At 36.7% G+C, this 27,282-nt stretch overlaps 1 protein-coding gene across 3 annotated transcripts in view; it reads left to right on the top strand.

Annotated features, from left to right (window-relative positions):
- The window catches only part of LOC105214540 (kinesin-like protein KIF13A), a 178,866-nt gene that overhangs the window by 119,957 nt on the left and 31,627 nt on the right, over positions 1-27,282 (top strand). Inside the window, exons 1-2 of one of the 3 annotated variants that reach the window (XM_054234014.1) lie at positions 5,652-5,869; positions 7,728-8,613. The exons of 1 other annotated variant lie outside the window; for it this stretch is intronic. In XM_054234014.1, the coding sequence (XP_054089989.1) occupies positions 8,559-8,613 (55 nt within the window). In that variant the 5' untranslated portion in view covers positions 5,652-5,869; positions 7,728-8,558. Of the gene's footprint in view, positions 1-5,651; positions 5,870-7,727; positions 8,614-27,282 lie in introns of those variants that run through there. One more of the 3 variants, XM_054234013.1, reaches the window with a different exon arrangement.

Below are 27,282 nucleotides of genomic sequence, written 5' to 3' on the forward strand. Positions count from 1 at the left end.
CCACGGGAATCCTAAATGTTAGACAAAGATTAGTACGAAGAATTTTTAAAATTTATTTTCTCTATTTAATAGCTCGATAAGTGGCTCATAAATATTTTTTATTAACTGCAAATATTAAAATTATAAAGAAAGTGCAGTAAAAGTAAATTGAAAACGATTACCGGATGCCATAACTTCTGAAAAAATATTTACACTGCTCCCATAAAAAAGAAAAAGTTGATTGTTATAACCTATAATAATGAATATGATGTGTAAATAACATATAAATATAATTTGAAGCCTATACACCAAGACAACATCAATCGTCTAAGTGCTAAAAGGTTTCAGCCAGGCAGTGCAATCATCCATTTATTAGAACTGTCTTTCGTTGGCCGATTCCGATGAAATGGGGCTGTCAAAGCATTTGAAGGTCATGTGATTTGACACCGTTACGACTACTTCTCGATGATCTATAGTAATAAATCACTGACTAATTGGAAGACAATTTTCAACGAGTCTGTAGCTAGATAAAGTCGGATATGCTGGAAAAAATGAGCGATGATCTCAACAAATTGTATATTATTTATTTATTAGACTTATCCGGTAATTTTTGATTCGAATTTCAAATATATGGCTCTACACAGACGACCACACACGACTAGTATTAATGACGATATACATATAGCTCTCAATACAGTAAGCGATTTTGATTTATCTGCGAGCTAAATCTTGAGTGCGTAAAAATCGTTTAGAATTTCATGTGTACTTATTAGTTCCAAACTTCATGGTCTTCCACCATAAAATATAGATCTTGGAAAACCAGTTTCCGAAGTGAGGGTTACAGGTTATTATTTTAATTTGATTGACTATAGTTGAGAGCTAAAACCGCTTATCGCTGACTAATTGCATAAAATACTTATGTTGCTGAATGAATTACAAACTAAATAATATGATTAAGCGCACTAACCTCCACTAAATGTGTATCAAATTGCAATAAGTTTTATACGAATAATAACTGGTAGTCGTATTATCAGACTAGAGGAGGATCATATGAGCATATATTTAGAATTTAAGCGCTTTATCTAGGATCTATTATTTACAGTACATATGTATAATAATATAATAAAACCAGTAGACAATTGAAAACTTTTAATCGCTCTCCTGAAAAATCGACTTTTTTGAGTTATGACACTATTCATGTAAATGAGCGATATAATAATATAATTAAGCCAGGTCAAGCATTTTATTGATTACTAGCAGACCGCTCCGGCTTCGCACGGGTTTAAACAAACATTCCATGCATATGTATGTACTTTCCCGTTTCTTGCGTGGGTTCAATTTAATAAAGTAAAATGAGGAAAATTCGAACATGAAATTATATTTTATTTGCAATGAGCTAAAACTTGATTACGACCTCTCGTCTCTGATGTCTTTCTCTCTTATTATGAAGGCGTTGAGAACGCTCAGAGTTCGACGCCCTAGTGCGAGCTTGTATATTTCTAATATTTTGTTCTTCAAGCCGCTGCACACACTCCGTACTCGACTCTCAAGCGCGTACTTGAAAGGTTTTGAACATTTTTTCAGCAAGCAGCTGCGAGCGCTCGTTACTCGAATCTCTGGGACGAAAAATTGTGTTCTTAAGTTTACGAATGTTTGTTAACTCTTGGAAACCCCACAAAATTTTAGTTCAATCCTGTAAAATCCCTGTTATCACTATCCTATAATAAAACTTTCTGCCTAAACTCCCAAGACCTGTCAAATGCTACTTAGTATAAGCGTATGCTGTTCATTTCGACCTAAATTTTTTAATTGCAAGTAACTTCTACAGTGTTAAAGAGGTCTAAAAAGGTTTAATAGTATGTTTGTTTTGGATATCATGATATTGCTGGGTCAACTAGTTATTCGCTATAAAGGTTGTTAAAGTATTCAGATTTCTCGAAGTCTAGAACTAAATATGTGACAACCTCTTAAATGTTTTCGCTGTAACACGTGGAACGAAAAGAAACTTTTTCAAGACCCCTTCTTGGTTCAATGATCATTTCAGAATAGAAGAAAGCGCTTACGACCATATAGGTTTAAGAAAAAATCAAAATCCAATGGACACACTTGATTTATTTTTAACCTATATGGTCGTAAGCGCTTTAGTTTTAAGAACTAACGAAGATGATAAACGCCGCATTATCGTTGGTACAGATGATATGTAGACATCGTCAATTCTGGATCACGTCTCCTGTCTTAGATTACTTTAAGCTTTGTTGGCATGTTTATAACCAAGAGCAGTCAGCTGAAGTTAAATAAAACTCTAAGATACTCATTACTCCAGATTCTCCCGGAAGTTCCTTGTCTTAATGTTGTAATCTAATGAAAGGTTGCGAATTTAGTGAACTCAAAACCCAGTGAATACCAAAACGCCTTTGCAAACAGGCTTGCCTTGTCTTGTAAAGCTCTGAGAGCCGGGAAGCTCGGAGAACACCGGAAAATCTAGCTAAGAAGTTAAACTGTTAAAATATCTATAACATCCTCAAATAACTCATATTCTTGGAGGTTATCGTTTGTTTTCGAATATATAACAGTACATCCGGAGCCACAGGCGGTATATCTGTGGTTCAAATTCAACTGTGGAGCGTATGCCTAGTTTTATCTGATTCTTATCCACTTATCTGGCGGTGTCCGAAATTTACATTGTATGAGTGCTTTGTCCTACATTTTATTGTTTCGTAAGGTCTGTGGCGATCGAATATCACATAAGTTTCTTCAGATAACGTCAGGATGCGTTTTTGAGTAAAAATTTATCTGAAAGGCCTACATTTCTAGATGGACCGAGACTAAATCTCAGTTCGGACTGATTCATTACTCTTTCTCGTGAATTAATCTTAAATTCAGAACCCATATCGGTTGTGGCTGCCCAAAGTCCATTGAAGCGCGAGTGAAAACCAGTATCTCGATGAAGTTCAATGCAGAAAAGGGTGCTGCATAAATATTACGCACGCATCCATATATTTTTAATATATTTAAGCATCATTGTCAGACAACAACTAAAGTCCGGAAATAATTACGCAAGCCGCGTGATTGCATCTTCTTTCAATAATTTATGTAACAGCAACAAGTGCACATACGCACACACGCATGGGTCCATATTGATGTCTGTACGTAAAAACAGTAGGTCAATTGATGCGTTGTGGTCGCACAAGTCCTTGCTCAAAGTCTTCATAATCTTTTGTCTCTTCTTTAATGTTTTGTTTTTGCTGTTCGCTAGTGGATTTCCGTCAGGCGCTTTAATATCCCGTTCTGTTCTCAGGCCAAAAGCTGTATGGATGTGGGTGTGTGTGTTTATTAATATAGTTATATAAAATTCAATAGTTGCCTCGAAGCCTTGCGGCGGAAGGCTAACAGATCGATTTTGATTGATATAATCATGGAGCATTGACGTATTGGCCCTGACGCAATGACATATTGACAGGTTTGAAACTTAAGTATTGTGAACTCTACTAGTCCGCATACTGAAGGTTAGGTTTGATGAATTTTCTAGTTAATGTTAGTTCAACCCTTAATAGACAAGTCCAGAGCTGTAAAGAAGCTCAACTGATAGTAATATCTTCTTCAAAGTTTTAACGGAGTGGTTATTCCAGTACCTCGGAGGTACAAAGTAATAGAAATTAGTTCCAACCTGCTGTTGTTGTTGTTCTGATGGTTAGCCAAACCTGCCTGAACCGGCAAATACTAGTCAATTGTCATCGAGGTAATTTAATGGGAAGCCCAGGAAACGGGCTGTTTCGACGGGGCCGGACCAAAGGAAATGGGCTGCTAGATGGTTGGGATTAATTGGGTATGCAAAGAGGTGGTTAGTGCCATACGGGGACTCTTTGCATGCAGGGCATATATTGGGAATGTTGGGGTTCACTCTGAATAGGAAGGAGTTTAATATCCTACAGTATCCACGACGAAGTTGCGCGAGGCAACTCTCGAGCTCGGTGTCTGCCATTTGTGGTGATTTGATTCCAAGTAAGCCATTCACTGGGAGGAAGTCGACGAAGGTCCTCCATGAATGGTATTCAAGCTTGTCGAAAGTTTGTCACGATTGAAGTCCAGGTTAGACAACTTTTTTTTCATTATTTTTTTATTTTTTTTTTTGTTTCTGAACCATCAACATCTCAAAAATATTGTGTTAAAGTTTTAGGTCATTCAGAGAAAAACTAACGAAGTTACAGCAGGTTGAATAACGATACCCCCAGCTACTTGCGCTGAGTGTTCAAAACTTTGAATCGATTTTCCCAAATTTTTAAAGCATCGATCGTTTTGAAATTTTGAACAAATATTGTACATATATATAGCTCCCGAATGACGTCGAGTTTTTCCAAAAAATTTTAATTACTAACAATTTTACAATAACAAATAAGGTCGATTTTTTCGTCTAAAATCGTCATTTTGGCTTGAAAATGGTACCAAAAATTGAAAAATTTAAAGATTAAAAAAAACTCGACGTCAATTGAAAGATAAACCAATAAACTAAAGAAAGCATTTTGATTTTTTGGTTTCGGATGATCCAGTGATGCTGTAGGCTGGTCACCGCATAAACACTTTTTTTCGAGGTGCCTGCAGAGATCGACGATAAATCCGTTATTCCTCGCTATTTTTCGATAAAACTTTTTTTAAGTATCCTTCAAATGTTGTACTTTCATATAATAATAAGTAAAATAAGCCTAGAGCAATAATTTTTTCTAAAAAAATTCAAGGTCTTTTTTCGACTAAACAAACCTTAAATGCATTCGGGCGTAGTTTATGACTGCAAAAACGGGTTCTGCGATTCGGGAATTGGCCAGGATTTTAGTCGGCCAAGGATAAAATCTTAACTTATTTGGAGCGCTAAATCATAAGTTCCAACCTGCTCATTCAGCATGGTTTTTGGGGAGGCATTTGAAATTCCCTTTAGAAGAATGAACATGTCATAAATCATGGAACATACTGTTTCATGGAACATGTTTCAGGGTACTAGAAGGAGCACTTCTCTCCAAGATGTAGTTCCAAGGTTTTTTTGGTGAAAATATCAATAGTAATGGGGATCGAAACCTCAGCTATTTTAAACGAGGAGCACGAGTTGTGTTAAGAAACTTGAATAACTTTAGGTGGATTTCGTTTTGAATGCTGTCGCATACGGAGTGGATCCTGACATACTAAATTGGTCTACGCATAGTTTTAAACTCTTCCCACCCAAGAACGGGTCTACGTAATCCGATCAAAGACAGATTTATACTCGAACAGGATCTGTGCGCAAGCTCATTTAACACTTCTCTTACTATGGTCCAACTACATCGAAACAAGGTCCGTCCCGGAATTTCTGTTAGTTGACCTTGAATGTTAAAACTTTTAAATATGTCTGCTTCGAATGAATTGAATCCAGTAACAGCAAAATCGAAGATAAATGATATTTTTAATAATGCATATGCATATTCATTAAATAAAGTCTGGTTTTTATAAAAATCTTATTAAAAATATATTTTCCCATTTCTATAAATTTTATATATCAGTGAATGCCCTACTGGAACGCAACGACGATCACAGCGACTTCGTGCGGCATTTATTTGCAAATTTCACTGAACACACCCTTTCATTCTCTTTTGTGGCATATTCGTGCTATCAGTGTCTCCAGTAGATGGCGCACTTGACACTTTTCATTCAATTCCGTCTGCAATTCCAGCCAGTAAGCCAAAGCAGAATGAGTTTGTCCATCAAATATGGCGCTCGTGTCAAGTGTTTTTCTTTTATACATCGCTATTTTACCTGCTAAAAATTTGTGAAAAGTCCAATAAAATATAAAAAATAATTTGCAAAAACCTATTAAAAACGCGGCCGAAATTAGCGGGAACATTGTGAGATTACGTGGAAAGTGTTGGTGTGTGAAATTAATGTGAAAATTAGCAAATTTTAGTTGTCGAAACAAATAGGAAAAAAATTGCCAATGCAGCGATAAAATCGATTCATAAAGCCAATGGAGGAATATAAGAAAATTGTGTGAAAGAAGAAGAAGCAAGAGCAAAAGTTCGCACAAAACAGCAGAAAAGTGATAGTTGTTGTTGGTTTGGAACTGATGGGACGCAAAGAGAGATGTGGTTTTCATTCTTTTGTTGAATTGTATAGTTAAATTTTATGCGACGGGTGTGAGGGGCAACAAGCTGCACTACACATGAATGATAGCAACAAAAAGCAATAATAAAAGAACGTATATAGAGAGGAGAGAGAAAGTAAAATGATTTTGTGTATATATGTATGCACATATATGTGTTTGTATGTATTTGCACGAGTGACCATTGCAGATTTGTATGTACTGTTTTGCCGTATGAAACTGTTCCCTCCACCCGCTCATCCATATGCAATGGTTTATCTTATTTTCGCTAATATTTTGTATATTGCAACTATTTAGTGGGTGGTAGATGGAGACAAAAGCACTGCACACGTTACATACATACAAATTATTCACTTCCAATGTGGATTAAGCTGATCTCTGTTGGTTCTAGAATCTAGATATTAATGGTGCAATTTTGTGAGGATTTGTGGTAGTGGAGACCGTATTTTAAAGAGGAATTTATGTAATTGAAACACAGAATAACATAAAGTGAATGAAGAAAAAAATACGCACATTCATTAATACATGTTGAACATATTTACAAAGCCAGAAAACCGCATACTTATTTACCACAAGAATATTGAAAAGTACCACGCCGCTTATATACATACATATGCACACAAAGAAATGTGTCATAATTCCATGACGAATACGTATTTGCCTATAACCTGCATAAAGGAATTTACCTTGTAAATATTTTAGCGCCATGATAATGAATGGGAAAACACTCTAATTTTAAGCAAATATTAGCACGAACTACGACTAGTATATGTATATAAAAAAAACAGAATCAACGAAATATGCAGACAAAACGAATGGGTAATAGTGTTGGCACGCGAACTGCGCACCTTGCTGCGCGAAGCAGTGTCCTTCAACACTCCACACAACAGCGAGTATGAGGGCCCTAGCGGGTAAGCTCATCAAAAGCTGTGGCAAAAAAATTAAATTTTCGTCTTCATTTTTATAAATAGATAATATTTGGAAGATAAAGGCCTGTGCCTCTTAATATATTACTTTTGCGAGGAGTTACTTTTATGAATATGGTTTTGTGTCGTCAAGCCTTGAATTGCACACAGCAGTGCTTATTATAAATTTTCTCTCAAGTTTCTACGTCATCGTTGTAACTATAGTGGAATATTATTTTGGTTCAAATTATTATTGAGCTTTTCTTGAAAGTATAAAAATAATTTTTATTTAGTGATATGTTGAATGGCGTAGATATAATATATTTGCTCCACATGTTGTGCACCACTTAACTCAATGAAATAACGCTTTTAATTTAATTGAAAAGCCATCCACCTGAGTCACCCAGTAAAAAACAGACAATGTAAATATTATAAAACAAAAATTGTCAGGCTTTATTTGCTTGTCCATCATCATTAACATCAAAAAATATATATAAATAAAGAACATAAAGTGTATACTATAACCAATTTGGGTCGGCTTTACGCTCAAACCGTCACCATCAGTTCCCACCATGCGACAGTAGGCGCTAATACACCTGATATTCATGTGCTGCGGTCTGTGCAAAGCTCTTGAATGCCAATGAATGAATCCTCGGTTGCTTGTGGCAAACACACTGTTAAGAATTCTTAATACAATATTCATTATACAAAATTCTAAATAGAGTTTACTGCTTACAAATTTACAGAGTGGAGGGCAGCAAAGTAAATATGTGGATATGTATGTGTATAAAAAAATAAGTAAATAAAACACATAAGTATATAAAAAAAGTTATATAAAAGAAACAAAATAAATAGAGTGAAAAAATATAAAGCGAGCCACGCAAAGAAGAATATACCATACAAGTTTCTACTTGAGTTGTGCGAAATCGGAAAGGGCTGAAGGTGCGGCGCAGTGCTTAGAGAGCGCTTTGGGGCGCACACGAAGGAGAAGCTAATAAAGAATCGCTAGTTGTTAACGCGTCACAAGGCTCAAACGCCGTCATCGTGACTGTATTGTTTTGTTACAAACGTTGTGCGAATTATTGTGTGTACACTTTTATCGTATATATCGCGACCGTCATACATAACGTCCACGTCGCTGTTTCCGTTCTCGTCAAAGTCAACAACACACACGGAACGTTGAAAAAAAAAATCATTTTACTGACTGCTTGTCGTATTTGGAACGCGCTTGGGTATAACTTTGTTAGCCAAAGGATAACGCACTCCCACAGCGCAACGACGTTAAAACAGGCATACTTCGACGGCCGTGGTTGTTTTAAGCGACACCAGTAAGCAACGACACGCAAACTTAAAAATTCAATTCGCGCATATTTGATCCTTTTTCGCCCAAATACCGAATACTGTGTGTGTATATCACCATATAGTAATTGAGGAGCAGCGATAACCACGTGCGCACATAAAACCACACAACGGTAGAGCGCTTGTAAATAGGCACTACATACTAAAAGTAATATACATATATACAAATATATTTGCACTTGCCGGTGTACACCATGTCAACTGATAAGATCAAAGTTGCTGTGAGGGTGCGACCCTTCAATCGTCGCGGTAAGTCCAAACTACTAAACCATAAAGATTATCCATTATACCGGCATATACGTCAATATACATTGTTATATTTTACATACTTATAATGCAATGTAATGCGCACAACAACTTACATATATACTTTCTGGAATTCATTTACAAATTGTGTTTACATATTTTAGTTATGCCCAAAAGGCATAAATATGGCGTAAATATATTTGTATGTACGCTTGTACGTATGTATGTAGTGGATTGTCTATTGTTCATTTGTGCAATATTTACACCATGAATAGTAAATGCCTTGTCACGCTTAATTAGAATTCATAGTAAAAGCTGATTTGCGTATGTCACTTATAATTTGTTGGGAGGACAACAATGTTTACCTGTTCATGGATAATTAAGTCATAAAAAATGTGAAGTTAAAGGATCCGAAAAGTGTACATAATTATAATGGGTCGTGAAATTGTCATTAAAAAGCGGTAAAGTCGTAAAGTCAATCGATAAGGGCGTGTTATTTTTTATGCGATAAGGTGTATAAAGTTGTGAGGTGGCCTGTATTTATTTTTTAATTTTATCGTGAAAAGCAAGAAAAATATATATTACTTATCTTTTCTGCAGGGTGCAACAAATTTATTTTATTTGAATAGAAATCCTTTCTGCTGAACGTATAATTCTTTTAATGATTATTTTTTATTTATAAAGTCTTGAATGGCATACTTTTGTTGAATTAAAATTAAAAAAAGCAAATATGACCCCAGTTAGCAATATTACAGGTTAAAATTTAATCGCTTTTATTTTTATTTTTAATTTGGAAGTGGAGATTTATTTAAAATAATTCAAGTTGTTTATATTACTTAAGATAATTTTTCAAACCAACTAACACAATTTGACCTTTTATTCATGTTGTGTTGGTTTCCCATTTTTAATCAATATTTATATGCCAATTACATTACGCAAAATCATTCAGGACTTGTTTACGATTATTGTTTTTGTTTTTGCGGTACTACCTACATTACACCAATACAAAAATTGGCAACCTCTTCATATTACACTATAATTGAACTGTAAACCAATATGCATTACTTGCCAAAACTCTATTTTCGTGTTTTTCGTTTACAGTTATGTGAAAAATTTAAGCATTTGATCAAAAAATTATTAAGCATTCTAAAGGAGACTTCGTAGTAGCATTGTGAATGCTTTTAATTGACAATTTCCTATTTATTTTTATTTCGCCTCAATATAACTGTAACCCTATTGTTATTGCGGAAAATAATTAATAATTTTTTAATAATCTTCATATTTTTTGTTAAGTATTACTTTTTCTTGGTAAGATATTATGTTTATTAGTCCTTTTCGTCAACGGCGTCGAAATATTTCACCCAAAAGTAACAATATTTTCACAAATATTATTAGAATAAAAAATTGAAAATATCATAATAATGATTACAATGCAACTATGGTAGTCTTAATTTATTTTTTAACGAGCGTTACAATTATATTTCACAACAATGTAATTTGCCATGGTCCTGACTGCTCCAAGATTTCTTTTCATGCATACCAATTGCTCAATGAGGCGAAAACCAAACACAATTTTTCTTCACTTCCTTTGGTGTGCATAAAGTAGTACCATAGAAGTCTATTTTTCTTGTTCCAGCTTTTTTGGCAACTCTCCTATGCTTATCTATGCTCCAAATATGAAATACTAGATAACTTGGCCATTCGCATACGCGTTTGTCTGCAAGATGCATGCATGTATGGTACACATGTACATTTTTGTACGTGTCACGATTGGCATCGTAGTAATATATTACACTTGAGAGTTCAATGCCCACCACATTTTGCACTACAAGATAGGGTAGATACAAAGGAGCCAACGCGTGAGCGGACATTAAGGGGACGAGAGTCGTTTATTTCCGGCAGTTTGTTGGCGCAGAATTTTCTTTACTTTTTAGCTTTCACAAACAACTTGTGTACTGTGATTTGCTTTACTTTTTGCAGCTGTCAAGCACTCTAAAAGTAGTACTTCTTTTCAATTCTTTTTTCGAAACTTTTTTCTTTGTTGGTTTATTAGGAGCTTATAATATTGTGTTTGATAGTGGAGGTAGCTGTAAGGTTGAAATTGACGACGAAAGTACGGGCGCAAATAGTTGTTTTTCGGGTTTTGCAGCTGAAGGCGTCTCTATAATACTGAGATGTCTGAATTGAACGGCACTTATTCAGTTATTTTTATTGTTGTTGCAGTCGTTATCTAGCCCTGATAGAACTGGAAAACATGTATTAATTGTTATCCAAGTCATCTAACGGGAGGCCCAAGACACGAGCTGTTTCGACGAGGTCGGATTAAAGGGTAGGGGGGGTTAGAGAGTAATATTTAGTGGAATGCACCGCGTCCTGTGGTCTTGTGCCCTCACAATGTCTGCAACGACTCCATTAGTCCCAGCACACTGATGAATTCCAGAATAGCGCTGGGAGTAAGGCAGTCGATGCGGTAATCCCCTTAGTTGGGATGGTATGTCCCAAAATTCTGCAGCTTGTTCTGCGAAGTGCTACAAATTCTAATAGCAGGGAAGTTTCACCCTCCATGTTACAGAAGCGGCAGATTTGCGATGAGCCCAAGCCCAGATTTTATAGGTGTTTTCTGAGCTAACGGTGACGCGTGTATAGTCCCACCAGTACCCTTAGTGAGCTTCTTGGGAGGTTTATTAAGTACAGTGATCTCCGTTTATGTGCCTTTCCCGCTTAGTTGACCATATTTTGCGGCATCGTTGTTTTTATCTAAATTTGCATATAAAATTCCCCGCTTAAGAGCATCCGCTTAAGTGCCTTTGCTTAAATGCCTGTAATATTTAAGCCACAAAAATTCTCTTTTCCTCCATCCGGAAGATCTCCCTGATTGAATGGGGACCCACTGCCAAAAAAGGTTCTGGGTCTGTTCGAAGTGCGGTTCAACCTATGTACTTCCTTTGCCGGGATTTGTCCAGCGCCTCTCGTATACATACGTATAAGTAGAAACATCTCCGATTTCCCCGGTATAGCGTGTTATTTGATTTGCCACTTAGGCTTTTGTTTTTTATTTTTATATTTTGTAGCTCAAGTTCTTTGCTTTGTGCTCCACACACTTTAGGCGTTCTCACATGTTTTGCATTTCTTTGTTATTTCGCAGAAGCTTTGTGGCTTCTTCCCCCTAAAGCGCTCATTTGCGGTTGGACCGAATTTCATTCTGTTTTATTGCACTACTTCCAATTGGTTGTTGTTGTTGTTGCATTCAGATATATTTACGAATGTAAAAAGTGTATACCACAAGTCTAAAATTTTGCTTAATTTCAAGTTGTAAATTTCACGTTTCAAACTTTTTGACATTTCGCTCTGTCATTTGTGCGAGTTTTCACTGCAACAACACAAACACACTTATTTACCGTTACGTGCTGTGTGCGATTTTTTAATGTGTCTGTCATTAAATATGGTAGAAAATAGAAACGCAAATTTAATGCGAGCAAAATAGACTAATGTAAACTTGCCAACAACAATAACAGCAAAAACAGCTAGCAAGTGTGCTAGCCATTTTTTAGCGTGCTTCGAAAATGGAAGAAGGTGTAAATTTGCAACTTTAACTGCCAGCAAATTAAATACTGCTATTTAACCGAGTCCGCTCAGCTGTCAGTCAGTCTGTCAAGGCCTTCATATACACATACATACATTTGTTTTAGTTTTGCATGCAAATATCTGTATATATCTTTGTGTGCGAATATTAATGCTTCTGTGCCATTCAATCGCGTGTGTGTGTGTGTGCGTGCCTATTGATTCGCTACGAGCTCGTTCGTGTCTTTGGCAAATTTAATCAATCCGGCTCAACAATCGTGTACGCTTTACCATTTTCCACCGGATTTCTTGCTATTAACTCTTGTGCAACAACAACGACAACAACACTACCGGTAATAGCAACAAATAACAATAGTTCCGATTTTGATTAGTTTTGTACTCCATCTCTCCATGCCCACAGGCACCCCCTCGCTGGCGCACTGTTTACCAACCGCTGCCGTTGCTTATACGCACCTTTCTTCAACTTTCTATTTCTTATTCTATGTACACGACGCGTATTTATCTATGCGCATCTGCTTTATGTGGATATATGTATAAATACATTTATGTGTAAAATTGTAGCAGTTTGAGTATATTTCGATTTCAATCGAATTTTATATATGTAACTAAAAACCTTTTTTCTTCATTTAAATTACCAAAAGATGAGATCCCATGCTACTGAGAAGCAATTCAACAGAGCCATTGTTCCTAAGAACTAAGTTTTATTTTTGAGGTTATACGAGGGCTGCTATATATATTTCTGGCCTAATAATGAAAATAGGAATATTTATCAACGAAAATGGTTTTACAGTTTTTCAAAATATTCTCCATCAAGATTTATACACTTTTGCATGCGCTCAAACCAATTTTCGAAGCACTTTTTTTGAGCCTTTTTTTGGGCGATTGTCAAATAGTTCGGGATCCAAACCTTTTTTACGGCCAGGTGTTCATGCAATATCGAATGTATGCTGGTGGGAGAAATGCATAGGTATACCTCTATCTGAAGGTATGTTACATGACGGTCTTGCATTATCAGTTCACGTATGGCATCGATGTTTTCTGGCACAACGGCTGTTTTTGGACGACCTTCACGGAATTCGTCTTTGAGCGAGCGTCGGCCACGATTGAATTCGTTGTTAATTCAATTTTTTGGCCAAGATGAATTTTTTAATTCCCTGTAAATAAAACAATTCACGATTAAATGACAAAACGTTCTGAGTGATGTTATTTGATATTATGATAAATTAACACTTTTTCTACCAAATCTTCATTAATTTTTTTTTAATTTTTCACGTTTTATTCTTTTTTTTGCGTTTCTATGGCAGAAAAATCATTGAATAAAGTGTTGTTTTGCTGGTAGTGCTAAGCGTTATATGAATCTATTAGAATTTTTATCGGCATTTCTTTAATTTTTTGGTGTAATAATTAAAAAAAAAATAAGCTGTCAACTCACAAACAATATTGTTTACTATTATGCTACATTTTCACACAACACTGTAGTTGTGAATGTAGAGCGCCTAGCCTATTGCATTGTGACCTCTATTGCTTGCTAACATCATTTCTTTGTATTTCAATCTTATTGTCATTGTAAATGTTGTAGCTGTTGTTGGCGTAGCGTTTGCTGCTGGCATTGTAATCCCTAGTAAACTAGCTGCTATTGTGTCAACGATAAACTGCCTGCCTTGCCGCTCTATAAGCGCAACAATAGCGCTTTAGTAGAAGATCGCGGCAATGGCAGCTGGAGCCTGAACTTTCAATATCCCTCCTCCCCCTACACACTTTGTGTGTTATTTGAATGCGCCACTCAAGTTCCTGCGCGTTAAACAAAGCGTACCCCAAACTGAGAACTAAAGTTTATTATGAGTGAAGTGAAAAGCGATGAGCACCGAAGGGGCGGGGAATTTGAATGGTAATTCGTATAAAATGCTAAACACACACACACACACAACAAAAACAAAGAAAAGCACAAGACGTTAGCTCGTAAGCAGCCAATTCAGCGTTCCTCTTTGTGGCTCTGCAACGGAGATTGGCTTTGCCGGTGCAGACTCTGCACACTTTGCACCTTTGTGTATAATTTTTTTAATATTTATTTACTTGTTTTCTCAGTTTCTTCTTGTTGACTGCTTAAGTGTATCTGCAAGTGTGTTTACATTGAATTTCCATAATTTCACACAAATGAAAGCTTGCAAAAAATTTCTATTTCCTTTCTTACTTATTCATTGTTCATTTTGTTGTTGTGTTTTTTGTTCTTGTGTATTTAATTATACTTATATTGACAAAAGTGTATCGAATTCTGTGACGCTTCATTAAAATACGTTCTCAGTTCGCCACTTCCTTACTCGCTATGTTTGTGCACTGTTATCTCATAAAGAATCGTCACGTGCAAACGACAACAAGTAATGAGTTTGATTTTAATACAAGAGAATTTCTTATATGCATATCTCATGAATATTGTTTGTTCGATTCGTTACTCTCCAAGATTTGGCGATTCCAAAAGAGTGTTTATAGCCTCATTGCAGAATAACAGTCCTTTTTATTGTGTCACTCTTCAGTACAAGTCCTATATCGGTCCACTTGCTGTTCAGAGACCCATTTTAAACCATACTTCTTCCTCTATCTTTCTACGCTGTGTTCAATGAGCAGTCGCTGATGGAAATTCATTGAAAAATGACCGATCTGATAACCTCTTTAAAGTAAATGTTGGTATCTCTCTGTGTGGGGATCACAGAAGGTCCAGAATTCGAGTCTTTTGTTTAATCTGACTGAAACCCATATTACATATAGCGTTTAGCAACGGAAAGTCTAAACCTGGTTGTCATCGAGGTCATCTATCGGTAGGACCGCTAATCACATCTTAGTATGCGCCCTAAGACTTGCCGGTTCAGGCAGGTTAGGGTAACCGTTATAACAACAACAACAATGAAACGGGTTTTTTCGACAGGGTCAGACCGTAGTAGAGGGTTGTTAGGTGAGTCGGAGGACATGCAAAGTATCATGCGGAGATTCGTTACATGCAGGACATGTATTCCGTATGTCTGGGTCTCTTGTAGATAAGTAGGTGTTTAACCTGTTACAGTATAACGAAGTTGCGCAATTTTCAAAGAAATTGCATCTTCTTCTATTTTATTGAACTTTTCATGAACATTTTTTGGACTTCTCTTCAATAACCAATAAGTTTTCAGGACCGATAAAAGTGTAATTATTTCAAATTAGTTTAAGAACTCACTCTTTCAAAGGGTCAGCCTCTGAATCTAATCTAAGAACTCACCATGTATTATAATTTAGACTTCAAGGAATTTTCTCTCAGTGTCTTCTTAAACTATCACAATGCTGTGTTCATTGGATGTATTTCATTTCATAGGATCCATTCACGGATCGTTCATTTAGCATCCATAAAATAACTTCCTGTTTCTGTAATTCCACATTTTGCGTCTTTCTTAAATTGTAAGTCAATTTTTGTTTCATTTCCGTGCTCCAAAGACAAGTGATGACGAGACTTTAAAACAAAATTACGCAAGAACTCTTCATTCAATCTACCTTTACCTTTGAATTGCCAATATTAAACCTAACCTCAATTGCCATTCATTTATGAACTGAAAACTCATTTTATACCAAAAGTAATTTATAAATAATTTCGTTTTTATGCAGATTCCCATAACTAATTTAATCATCATAACAAAATTGCTGCGAAAGTTACGACAATCGCCGCTTCGTTAAACCCTTTCTACTAACTACCACTTCCATAGCTGCAAATGAACGCACTTAACCGACCCACCTAACCTTTTCGGCTCGCCGTGAGTGCCGCCGCCGCCTCTCTCGGCCATGGCCATCATATTTCATTTTGCATCTTCGCTATTTTGTTTATCACTTTTCCAGCTTGCGGCAATATTTTAATTTACCTTCTTCATATTGCGGCAGAATGTCGAAAACAATAAACGAATGAGTCGCACGTAAATGGAGTGTAAATGTGTTGACCTCGTAGGGCCCGTTAGTGGGTAATTTTGTGGACCAGGGAGCGGAGCGCGCGGCGCATGATAGCATAGTATAGTCTACTTAGTCAATAAGACAATAGACCAAAGCGTGCACTTATTTAGTTTATGTGTGAGTCTGTGGTTATATACTAATATAACAGTATCAAAATGTTGCTTGCTTGCAACCTTTGTCTATTGTCTGCCTGCCTTCGTTATTACCATCCATAGCGGTTTATATGAAATGTTAAATTATATTTACTTTTATTTTTTACTTATTTCATTTTCGCTTTTCCTTATGCTTCTCTAACCTATTCAATTGCTTTGTTGTGGTAGAAGGCGTTGTTGCCTTATAACAAGCAGTTTCACAAGCGTCTTAAGCGTCTTGCAACACATTTTGTGGCACCTCTTTACAAATACAAGTATGTATTGTTTTTGTTTTTAGCTTTTTGTGTGCACTTTATTTTAATTATATATTTTAGCTTGCCTTCGTTGCCTTCTTGCATATCTACTACAGTATTGGGCAAAAGTTGAGCGCACTTATAATACAAATTTTAACATTTTTATGTAAGGAAAAAAGAGGCAAATTTTAAGAAAAATAATAATTAAAAAGACTTGTTCTCCAGTGACTTCATTATCTACTTGTTTTGATTGAACAATTGTTGGTTTGGTGGACTCTCAGCCAAGAAGAGTGTTTGAGATATTATTGCTACGTCTGATTTAGAACTGATTAGAATTTAAAACACGTTCCACCGAGTGTTCTATACAAACTCATTTATAAAATTATATATTATTTAATGTTTAGTCTATTCTGGGAGTTCTGGCGGCAGATTCTATATTCTAAAATTTTAGTCCAATCAGTACTTCTTCAAAAGGCTAATAAAAACCATTATCCATTTAATTTTTGCCGATAAAACCTCGCTCTTCACTCCACATTAGCGGAACGGTTCTAGAAGATATTTTTCAACGAACGTTCCCACAAAGGCGGTTCTACGTAACCGGAATGCAGCCGGATCCATTTAATTATTAACGATAAAATCGTATCTCTTAAAAGAGTTGCCTTTATGCCGCGATGTCTGAATTTGGTATTCCCGCAAAACTAATACGGCTGTGTAAGCTGACGTTGAGCAACACCAAAAGCTCCGTCAGGATCGGGAAGGACCTCTCCGAGCCGTTCGATACTAGACGAGGTTTCAGACAAGGTGACTCACTATCGTGCGACTTCTTTAACTTGATGCTGGAAAAAATTATAAGAGCTGCAGAGCTAAATAGAGAAGGTACAATCTTCTATAAGAGTGTACAGCTACTGGCGTACGCCGATGATATCGATATCATTGGAAACAACACCCGCGCCGTTAGTTCTGCTTTTTCCAGACTGGATAAGGAAGCGAAGCGTATGGGTCTGGTGGTGAACGAGGACAAGACGAAATATCTGCTGTCATCAAACAAACAGTCAGCGCACTCGCGTCTTGACTCCCATGTCACTGTTGACAGTCATAACTTTGAAGTTGTAGATAATTTCGTCTACCTGGGAACCAGCATTAACAACAATAACAATGTCAGCCTGGAAATCCAACGCAGAATCACTCTTGCCAACAGGTGTTACTATGGACTAAGTAGGCAATTGAAAAGTAAAGTCCTCTCTCGACGAACAAAAACCAAACTCTACAAGTCCCTCATCATTCCCGTCCTACTTTACGGTGCAGAAGCGTGGACGATGTCAACATCCGATGAGACGGCACTAGGAGTTTTCGAGAGAAAGGTTTTGCGTAAGATTTATGGTCCCTTAAACATTGGCAACGGCGAATACCGCAGACGATGGAACGATGAGCTGTATGTGTTATTCGACGACATAGACATAGTCCAGCGAATAAAAAAAACAGCGGCTACGCTGGCTAGGTCATGTTGTTCGAATGGATGAAAGTGCTCCAGCTCTGAAAGTATTCGATGCAGTACCCGCTGGTGGAAGCCGAGAAAGAGGGAGACCTCCACTCCGATGGAAGTACCAGGTGGAGAGGGACCTGGCTTCGCTTGGTATAACCAATTGGCACCAAACTGCTAGAAGGAGGGATACGTGGCGCGCTGTTTTGGACTCGGCTATAACCGCGTAAGCGGTGTCTACGCCAGTCAAGAAGAAGAAGAGTTGCGGGGCCCAACATCAATTTCTTTAAATTCTTAACCTTATCTTGTATGAAATTCACGATCTCGTGGACTTATGATCACTTCATTCATGGTCCATTTGTTAAAGTAAATCCGAATCATGACTGTTGGGTGTAAAATTATTGTAAGATTGTTTTTGGTTATTGAACTTTCAAATCGTTTAGGCTTCAATTAGTTACAACACTGAAACTGAAAATTTCAAAGAAGGATAACTATATTCTGAGTCTTTAAAGGAGAGCTAGACAAGAGAGTGTATTTTACTATATTTTCCTTTAGATTTATACATCCTTACATATTCTACGTTCACAATATCATTTAAGAAACTTTGAATATGCCAAATTTTATATGACAATGATTAATGATCTCTCAAAACTTATGATTAAACTCAAAACTCATGTTATTTATACGAAACCAGAAATATACCAAATGTTGCTTAACTTTTGACCCACACTGTACGTAACAAAAATATAATTATCTCAAGCGTAGCATATAATAAAGGTCGCCTTTTTCATGATCCAAAGCCAATGTCGTCATAGTCGAGCATAAATTACAACCACCATACAAAAACAAAACCAATAAAACCAGTGTTACATTTGCGGTTAAGACCGTTATTGTCACTTTTCAATAGCTTGCCACAATGAGAAGCGATTTTTTTATTATTCTTTTATATAATTTTTGTATTTTTTATTATTATTTATCGCAGCGAATGCGAACCAAAAAAATATTGTGATATGTCAACCAGTCTGCCAAATAAGGGGGAGACTCGCGTGTAATAGTCATACATAATGACATGATTTCACTTACATACATACATATATAGTATAAGATTAATAAAAGTCGAGTCAACGTAAAGAGCACTTAGTGGTTGGTGGTCGTCGCAAAGTCATTATGAGTCATTGATTACAAATTCGCCACAAATGCCACTGACTGCCATCGGCTGGCTTTGCACTACACTCCACTGGCTACACTGCAATTGCCACACAAATATGAACAGTAATAAATGGACAGACATAAATATAACTGTGTAGATGTACAGTATAACTCAGTCAGACAATGTGGTTTCAACTCCTCCGCCCCCGTTTCAGCGTTTTCGCCATCGCCAACCTGCTGCACTCTCGCCACATTTATCTATTTTTTCAGCTCTATTTGGTATTTTTCCTCGCCATACGGTCAACCCCTTGCGTCCCACTCATCACCTCATATTTTATACAATTTGCTTAACCTTCTAACGCACAGCAACAACAACAATACAAACAAATAAAGCAACGAAATCGCCACCACATTCGTTACTTCGTTGCCGTTTACGTTCGCGTTCGTGTGTTTGAGCGATCATATGTTTTCACTACCGTCACCATTTAGCCAATTTGACGTTTTTGCTAGCTTTTATTTTCGTTTGCTCAAAATGGATCTTATGTCATTTTTTCCACACACCACACATACCAAAACCGGTAAGGCGAGAAAATATTGACCGTCCGTAGCGTTGAGTTCACAACGAACGAGTCGGAGTAAACGTGAGTTGAAGAGAGAGAGAGAGTGGAGTTATGGAGTTAGTATATAGAGAGCGCGCTCCAATATTTGTGTAAGAGCTAGCGAGTTACCGACGAGTCACAGTAACTGCAAAAAGCAAACATACACCTCATACCTCATACCCCATACTAAGTGGGTAGATAATTTAATGCGATCGTTGACACATCAGCTGATTACACATGCTACTTTTGCGCCAGTATTGGAGCGGAACTGGTGCTTAATAACTAACTATTGTACTACGTATTGTTTATTTTTATTATTATGCTGCATATTTGTTTCACGGAAAAACAATTTAAGCAATTTGTTATCGGTAATTCTGGCGGAGTGAGTCTACCAGTGTATATAGTATAAACAGTTAGCTTTGACTAACAACTGCCGTTAGTCTGTATCATTACTTAATCATATACTATATAAGTAACATAAGTAATAACAGACATTTTTTACGCTGATAACCCATATCAGTGTCAACAGTGATAAGCTGTTATTTGGTTATATTTACGAGAAATTTTACTTGTAGAACAATTGTGCTTTTCAGTAAGAAATTATATTATTATTCTATACAGAGGTGACAAGAATTTTGGATTTACCATAAGTAGCTTTGCTTAGAATTAAACAATGTAATGGTTTTACAAATTACTTTGTGTAAATAGAGAGGGGCAGATGTTTGACTTTTGGATCATAGTTATCTAGTTGTCGTTAGTTTAGGACTCCAAACATTACTTTGGACAGTGTTAGAATTCGGCAGTGGTTCTCTGAAGTGAGTCTGGTTTTTGTAGAGAGTAATTAGGATTCTACCTGAGTGAATTCCAGCTTTTTAGAAGGCGAAGCCATGGTTTCCTCTTCGAGTAGACTAGAATAAGTCTCTGATAAACAGCTTATTTCATATTTATACTCTCGCAGCAAAGTTGCTACGAGAGTATTATAGTTTTGTCCACATAACGGTTGGTTGTAAGTCCTAAAACTAAACGAGTTAGCTATAGGTTTATATATATCAAAATGATCAGGGTGACGAGAAAAGTTCAAATCCGGATGTCTGTCTGTCCGTCCGTGCAAGGTGTAATTTGAGTAAAAATAGAGATGTCTTGATGAAACTTGGAAGACGTATTTCTCGGCACCATAAGAAGGTTCAGTTCGAAAATGAAACTACTAAAGTTATATCAAGGAAACCTTCTAGAGTCGTTTCTTTTAGGTACTACCTTATACAGTCCAAAGATGACAGAAATCGGATAATAACCACGCCCCCCTCCCATACAAAGGTTAGGTTGAAAATTACTCAAAGTGGGTTAACTCACTAACGAAAAACGTCAGAAACACTAAATTTTGTAGAAGAAATAGCAGAAGGGAGCTGTACTCAGATTTTTTTACAAAATGAAAAATGGGCGTGGCATCTCCCACTTATGGGTCAAAAACCATATCTCTGGAACTACTCGACCGATTTCAATGAAATTCGGTATATAATACTTTCTTGACACCCTAATGACACATGTGAAAAATGGAATCGAAATCGGTTCATAACCACGACAACTTCCCATATAACTCAATTTTGAATTCCATCTGATTCCTTCACTTTATAATGTATACATAAGGAACCAATGAAGATAGCGGAATAAAACTTTACACAAATAGTGTAAAGCATCTCTTGCTTCTACAAAAAGACGCCTGTTCATTTGTTCGATTATTTATTTCTATAAATCACAGGGTACAAGAATATTTTCTCTAGATATGTAATAGATTTCGGTAATTTACACTTTCCCGGCCGGAGATATTTAGTTTGGTCCTCGTACATTATCAAAACTCTAATTGGATCGTTTTCATAATGCAAACTAAAAATGCGTTTCCACATAAACTCTGTTAAATTTGTGGACGTCAATATCAATAATAGATACAATGTTAAAATCATGATGTCGGAGTTGTTCGATTCTGTTATTCGGATGGTATCGACTTTGAGTGGTTCTATCTGTTTGGTCCTCGCATACAATCGCACTCAATCGAGTTCTTTAGAGCCCTGTATGAAAACTTGCGAGTTTAGACCTCACAACACGTTTTGTAAATTTCAGTCCTTAGTTTTCATCGGCAGTATTCTTATTGTATAATGATGTGACGAATGGTTCGTTCGTATATCGTTGATTAATTGAAATCTGTATACCCCTACCGGAAATTTGCAGTTTTGTTGATTAACTGGTTTATATTCATGGTCAGTTTCAAACCGTACTCTACACTGAATACTTTGTGTAGGTATTGAAATCTTTTCGTAGACTCCCAAAGCCGATGGTGCTGTGCAGAGTTAAGAGGTCTGTAGACTCCCCAATTATACATTTTCTGTTCGTGATCAATTCTTAATTTTCAATTTACATTACTCTTTATTCTAGGCTTTGTCATAATTATCAAATCGCAGCAGCAAACACAGATTCAATGACGCAATGGCACTTTCGCATTATCGCATTATTTACAAGAAGATTTTAACAGCAGCATATGAACTCATTCAACGCAGTCTTTTTATGTGTTTAATGTGAAATTACCTTCTTCGGGCAAACCTTCTTCGGCCAAACCTTCTTGCGAAATACAAAGAAGTCGAATAAAAAAATGGAAACAATACGTGCAAAAATAATAAAGCGTAAAGTCTTGCGGAGCGGCCAAAACGAGTTCCAAAAAGTTTATTTTTGTTATAACTTATATTTCTTGGTGGTAAATCTATTATATATGTACTACATATGTATGCGTATCAAAATTCAAATCCGCTAAGTCTACAGCCCGTTTACTCCCGTCGTTGTCGCCTCTCCAGCTCTCCCGTGTCAGTCTGCGCTTTATTATCCTCTTGTTCACCGCTGTTTGTGTGCCAAAGCAATTTAACCTCTTTTCTCGCTAACAATGAATATACATAACGCATATTTGCGCTTTTTATTATAGTCTCAACGAAAATGTATATTGTAATTAGTCATGATATTCCCACACCAAATTGTAGGATTTACGAATAAAAGTACAAAAGTAGTTTGATAGGTCAGTGCCTCTCTACACTACAACTCTGTTGTCAAAAAGTGACTGCCCATCGAGTGGTGTCGACTTTGTATTGGAAGTAAGTGAGATTTGAGCTTGATAGCCATAGAAAATAAGCAAACTCGGAATTTTTTAGGAGTATTCGGAAACTGTTTGATGGTTAAACAGGTTATAAATTCAGTAGTGGCTCAATACTTAATTTTGCCATGTCGGATATCGGATAGTAATTGTACAGTATTATCACGCACAGTGAGATAATTAAAGCTTGAGTGGTCGAGAGGTAATACTTCGTATTTTTATGAGCTTAGCCATAAAGGAGCTAAATGATGAAGATAGCTTATAGTCGATCAAATTGATCGTCTACAATTTCAATGGTCCAGATGGTCCAGTTCAGACGAATTTTTATAGCGTTAAAAACTACTGTATTTAATCAAAATTAAGGATATAATAGCCCTGTAGGGATCAATATGGACCCTTGCCAAATCTGATGAAGTTTCTCATTGTTAAGAGTTGTGGAAGAATCCAAACTGGGTTAGATCACTAAAAGGATAGCCTTTGGCTCGATAAAACCCGGATTCAGTTCTGTCTATAGTTATCTTTGCTTATGGTTCGACCCGTCGAGTCAGCTCGTTACCTGGACCTATATGGCTTCGAAGGCAACTGACTTATCTTTCCCACAACTAGTGTTGTAGAAAACCGTTACAACAACAAGGCTCTTGTTTCATCCGTAAATGGTTCCATTACCAGTTTTTGTGAACAAACTCATTTACTTCTTTCTTAATCTCGCGCTTATCGAACGACTCTCGTATTTACATTTACTTATATACACAGTTATGACTACTTTGCACGAACTTTTCCATGCCACACCACGTCGAGCGAATTTCGTGCAGCCCACTAAGGAATAGGCCGAGAATGATCCTTTCAAAGGTGAACGACGAAAGTAACTGTAAAAAATCGAAGAGGAGTAAAAGCATAATTTGTTAAATGTGGCTTCCCTTCCTGCCACCAACAAAAACACACACCAACACCTATATAAATATTCATACATAAATACAACCGTGGTATGAGTAATGAATGAGCGCCGACCCCGATGTGTATTACATTCTTTTGTGGCTCAACGACGCACTGACACTTACTCACTGACTCACCGACGAGGTCGACGTCGCATCAACTTGTTGGTTAAGCCAGCTTTATAACCACTTATTTACTTACGCACCGTTACATATATACTTATAAACATATTAGACACTGTAACACGCGCTGTAATTTCGGTGGAGGAGCGAAGCAGGAGGGAGTGGTGTTTCATTGCAACATTTTAAGAAATATAATTTATATGCTAATACAAGAGTGCGAGTGCTAGTAAATGCGTTCGTCTTCAAGCTACTAACTTCTACTGATGGTCAACTGTGTGACTGCTGTATTGTTGTTGCTGTAGTAGACTAGGCCATTCGTCTCATTTATATTATGTATCATAACGCTGACCCCTACTCGTATGGTAATGTTGGGGTCAATTAATTACTAGCGTGTTTTTGTGGCGTTTTCCCGTTAGACTGGTGACACAAGCATTTGTATTACATACACCGATATTCTCATATAGCTTACAGGTTTTTTGTGGTTATATGGTATACATCTGTGTGTTTTTCGTTGTTTTTGTACGTATAGTCTAACATTTCAATGTCGCCTCGGTTTCTTTCGTCTTTGCAGTTGTACTGTTTTTTGACTTATTTATAACTTGTATGTATTTTTTTTACATGAACAACTCCCTTTTGGCTTATGACTGATTTCTATGCGGTGGTGTGATGCTTGTATATTAGGGGTGTGCTCCTTTCGATGTCACTTTTATTTATATATTTCATCGATTTTTGCAATTGTAGAAACCCCAGAAATTATATGGATTTGAGTTGGACTACGAAGTGTCTCGGAATTTTAGAAAATTATTGAAATATTGATTTTTCCAAAATTGAATGATTTGGGGCAAGTAATGTCAAATCCCGAAGTCCTGGACCTTATTTAAACTGGAAAGTGTAAATTAATTGAAACGAGTGGTTTCAACGCAGTCGGATCTGATAAAGGAATATGGGTTATTTGAGCATAGAAAGAGGTGGTTAGTGTCATGCTGAAGTTCTGGAGAATATTGTGTACCCTTGAGAATTTTTTTCAGATGACGCTAGGTTGTCCCAAGAGATTATTTGTCGTTTTCTACAAAGGTAGCCCGACTTTTGATTGTTGCTTTTGTTGTTGAACATAATTTTGAGAAATGCTGACGAGTTGTCAGTTCCTAGCCGCATATAACTTTCATGGTATACAGGTTAAGTGGACTAGTGGAATAGACGTTCCATTCTCTATTCGCAGATGCCACAGTCTTCCGGAACTTCTGAAAGTTGCCGATAACTTGAACCGTTTGATCAAAAACTAGTCCTCTCCAGAACGTACTAACTCATAGAAATTGATTTATAAGTCTCCATAAACTATGGGTGGATTTTCTAAATCTAAAGGTAGGTCTTATAACAGTATCCTGTACTAATTACTAGAAATGTATCTTTGCTACCATTTTAATGCGTGGTTTTGCTTTCCCGTGCTTGTGAGCTTGCCTGTCCTCTCAGAACGAGACCAAAGATATGTGGGAAGTTTTCTTCTAAAGCCTAAAAAACCAACCTTCCCACTCCAAAAATCCTTCATTTTTCTTAATCAAAACCACCACTCTCTTTTCTCTCTCTCTCTCTCTATAATCTTACTGTATTCCTAATACTAAGTATTCATCTAGTTTCTAATCTAAGAAGTCTATGCACTCTAAAAATAAGGATATCCCTTGTGAGCACACGTACATTTCGTGCTCAAATCCATTTTAATTTCAATGTCCTGTGTAGTCTCGTAGCCACGCCGACATTTGGAACGTGCTTAGCCACAGTTTTTGTTTTTATTATTTGTCCTTGCTGATGTGTGTGAGTTATCCTTTAGTAGTTCATTTGAATTCGCTGGAACTCGCATGAATGCACTCGCTCCTTGCTCGTGTCTACACACCATATGTATAAATTTAGGTAAGTCGGCATGAGCCGAGTCATGTTGACACAAATCAGATTGACGTGTTTGCTTTTGTCATCATTTTGCTATTGTATCGTGGTTGTGCTCTCGTCCTCAATGTCGCTCGGCGAGGATTCGCAACAGTTTTTGTATGTGTCATGACTTTGCTTTCAAGCACTAATCTAGCAGTGGTCTATATACATATAACTATTAGGAAGGTATAAATGAACGTAATAGTTCTAAGAATTTTTGTTCGTATGTATTATCCTAAACCTACCGAGCCGCTAGACTTTTGAACACTTCAGGTGAATGAAATAATTGAAATTTTTCGGAAATTATTTTTCGTCTGCAGGGCGTATGTTTGTATATATAAATTAATAAAAACTCTCAAGGTACGGATAAGTTCAATGCCTTGTGATCATGCCAATTTTTAATCTATTTCATTCACTACAGTTCCTTTCTAAGCAAGCTAAAGAAACCGAGTAAGAACTCGCCCTTATGTTGTTGTCGTTACAGTAGAGCGAAATAACTCTATCTTTCCTTTATTACGCGATTCATTCGCATGCATAGGGTCGTTCTCCCAAGATTAGTCTTCAATGGGATAGACCATTCAGCAAGTTCGTCTGGTCTGATTTTTATCTATTGCCATCTTCATTATAAAAGCTTATTAAATGTGCTTAAAAATATAAACTTTTGTCTTTTTTGGGCCAAAATTGACAATATGAAGAACTCTTCGGTTCCAATAATCTCCGCTTTTTTCTCTAATAAGGCATATCATGATGTTTGCTGGAAATTAAATGCACAAGATATTTTGAAGTTTGAATTGGCATGCCACAAACTCATCGTGATCTTATTCACTATAACCTCACTTGTTTTGGAGACGATTCTAAACGATAGACCATACATTACATCTCTACAATTCTCATAACTTTTCATCGAAGCATCAAGGCACAAAGTAAGTGATGTGGTAGTGGCTACTTAGGTGGTGAAATCATATAAGGAGAGGTTCTGATGTTCCGGTGGAATCCAATTTATGACGGAAATGTTTTGAATGTATTGGTTTGAATGGGTAAACATATAGGCGGGCACTCCTAGCGTGATGGACATGGGTTTGGAAGGTCAGAGTCAGGTCTGGATAGGTTGGAGTTGATTCACAGATTCCACACCGTAATTGCACAAGGAGTACGAGAGAGCAACAAGGGAACAAAAAAAGCTTCTAGATTATTGGAATTTGATCGATGGGGTTTAAAATAGATATTCTAATCCATAATTTTCTGCTAACAGCAAGATACAGCCCGGAAACACGAAAAGAAGCTTGTCCAAATTTCTAGCTAGCTAATGTCTTCGCGATATAGACTAAGCGTGTTCTAAACTAGGTCAGCAATTCCGTATATTTTCATTTCATTAATTATTTAAACCTTTCTAGACGCGAACGTAACGA

This window comes from Zeugodacus cucurbitae, chromosome 6 (assembly GCF_028554725.1).
Source record: "Zeugodacus cucurbitae isolate PBARC_wt_2022May chromosome 6, idZeuCucr1.2, whole genome shotgun sequence".
In the NCBI taxonomy this organism is placed as follows: Eukaryota; Metazoa; Arthropoda; class Insecta; order Diptera; family Tephritidae; genus Zeugodacus; species Zeugodacus cucurbitae.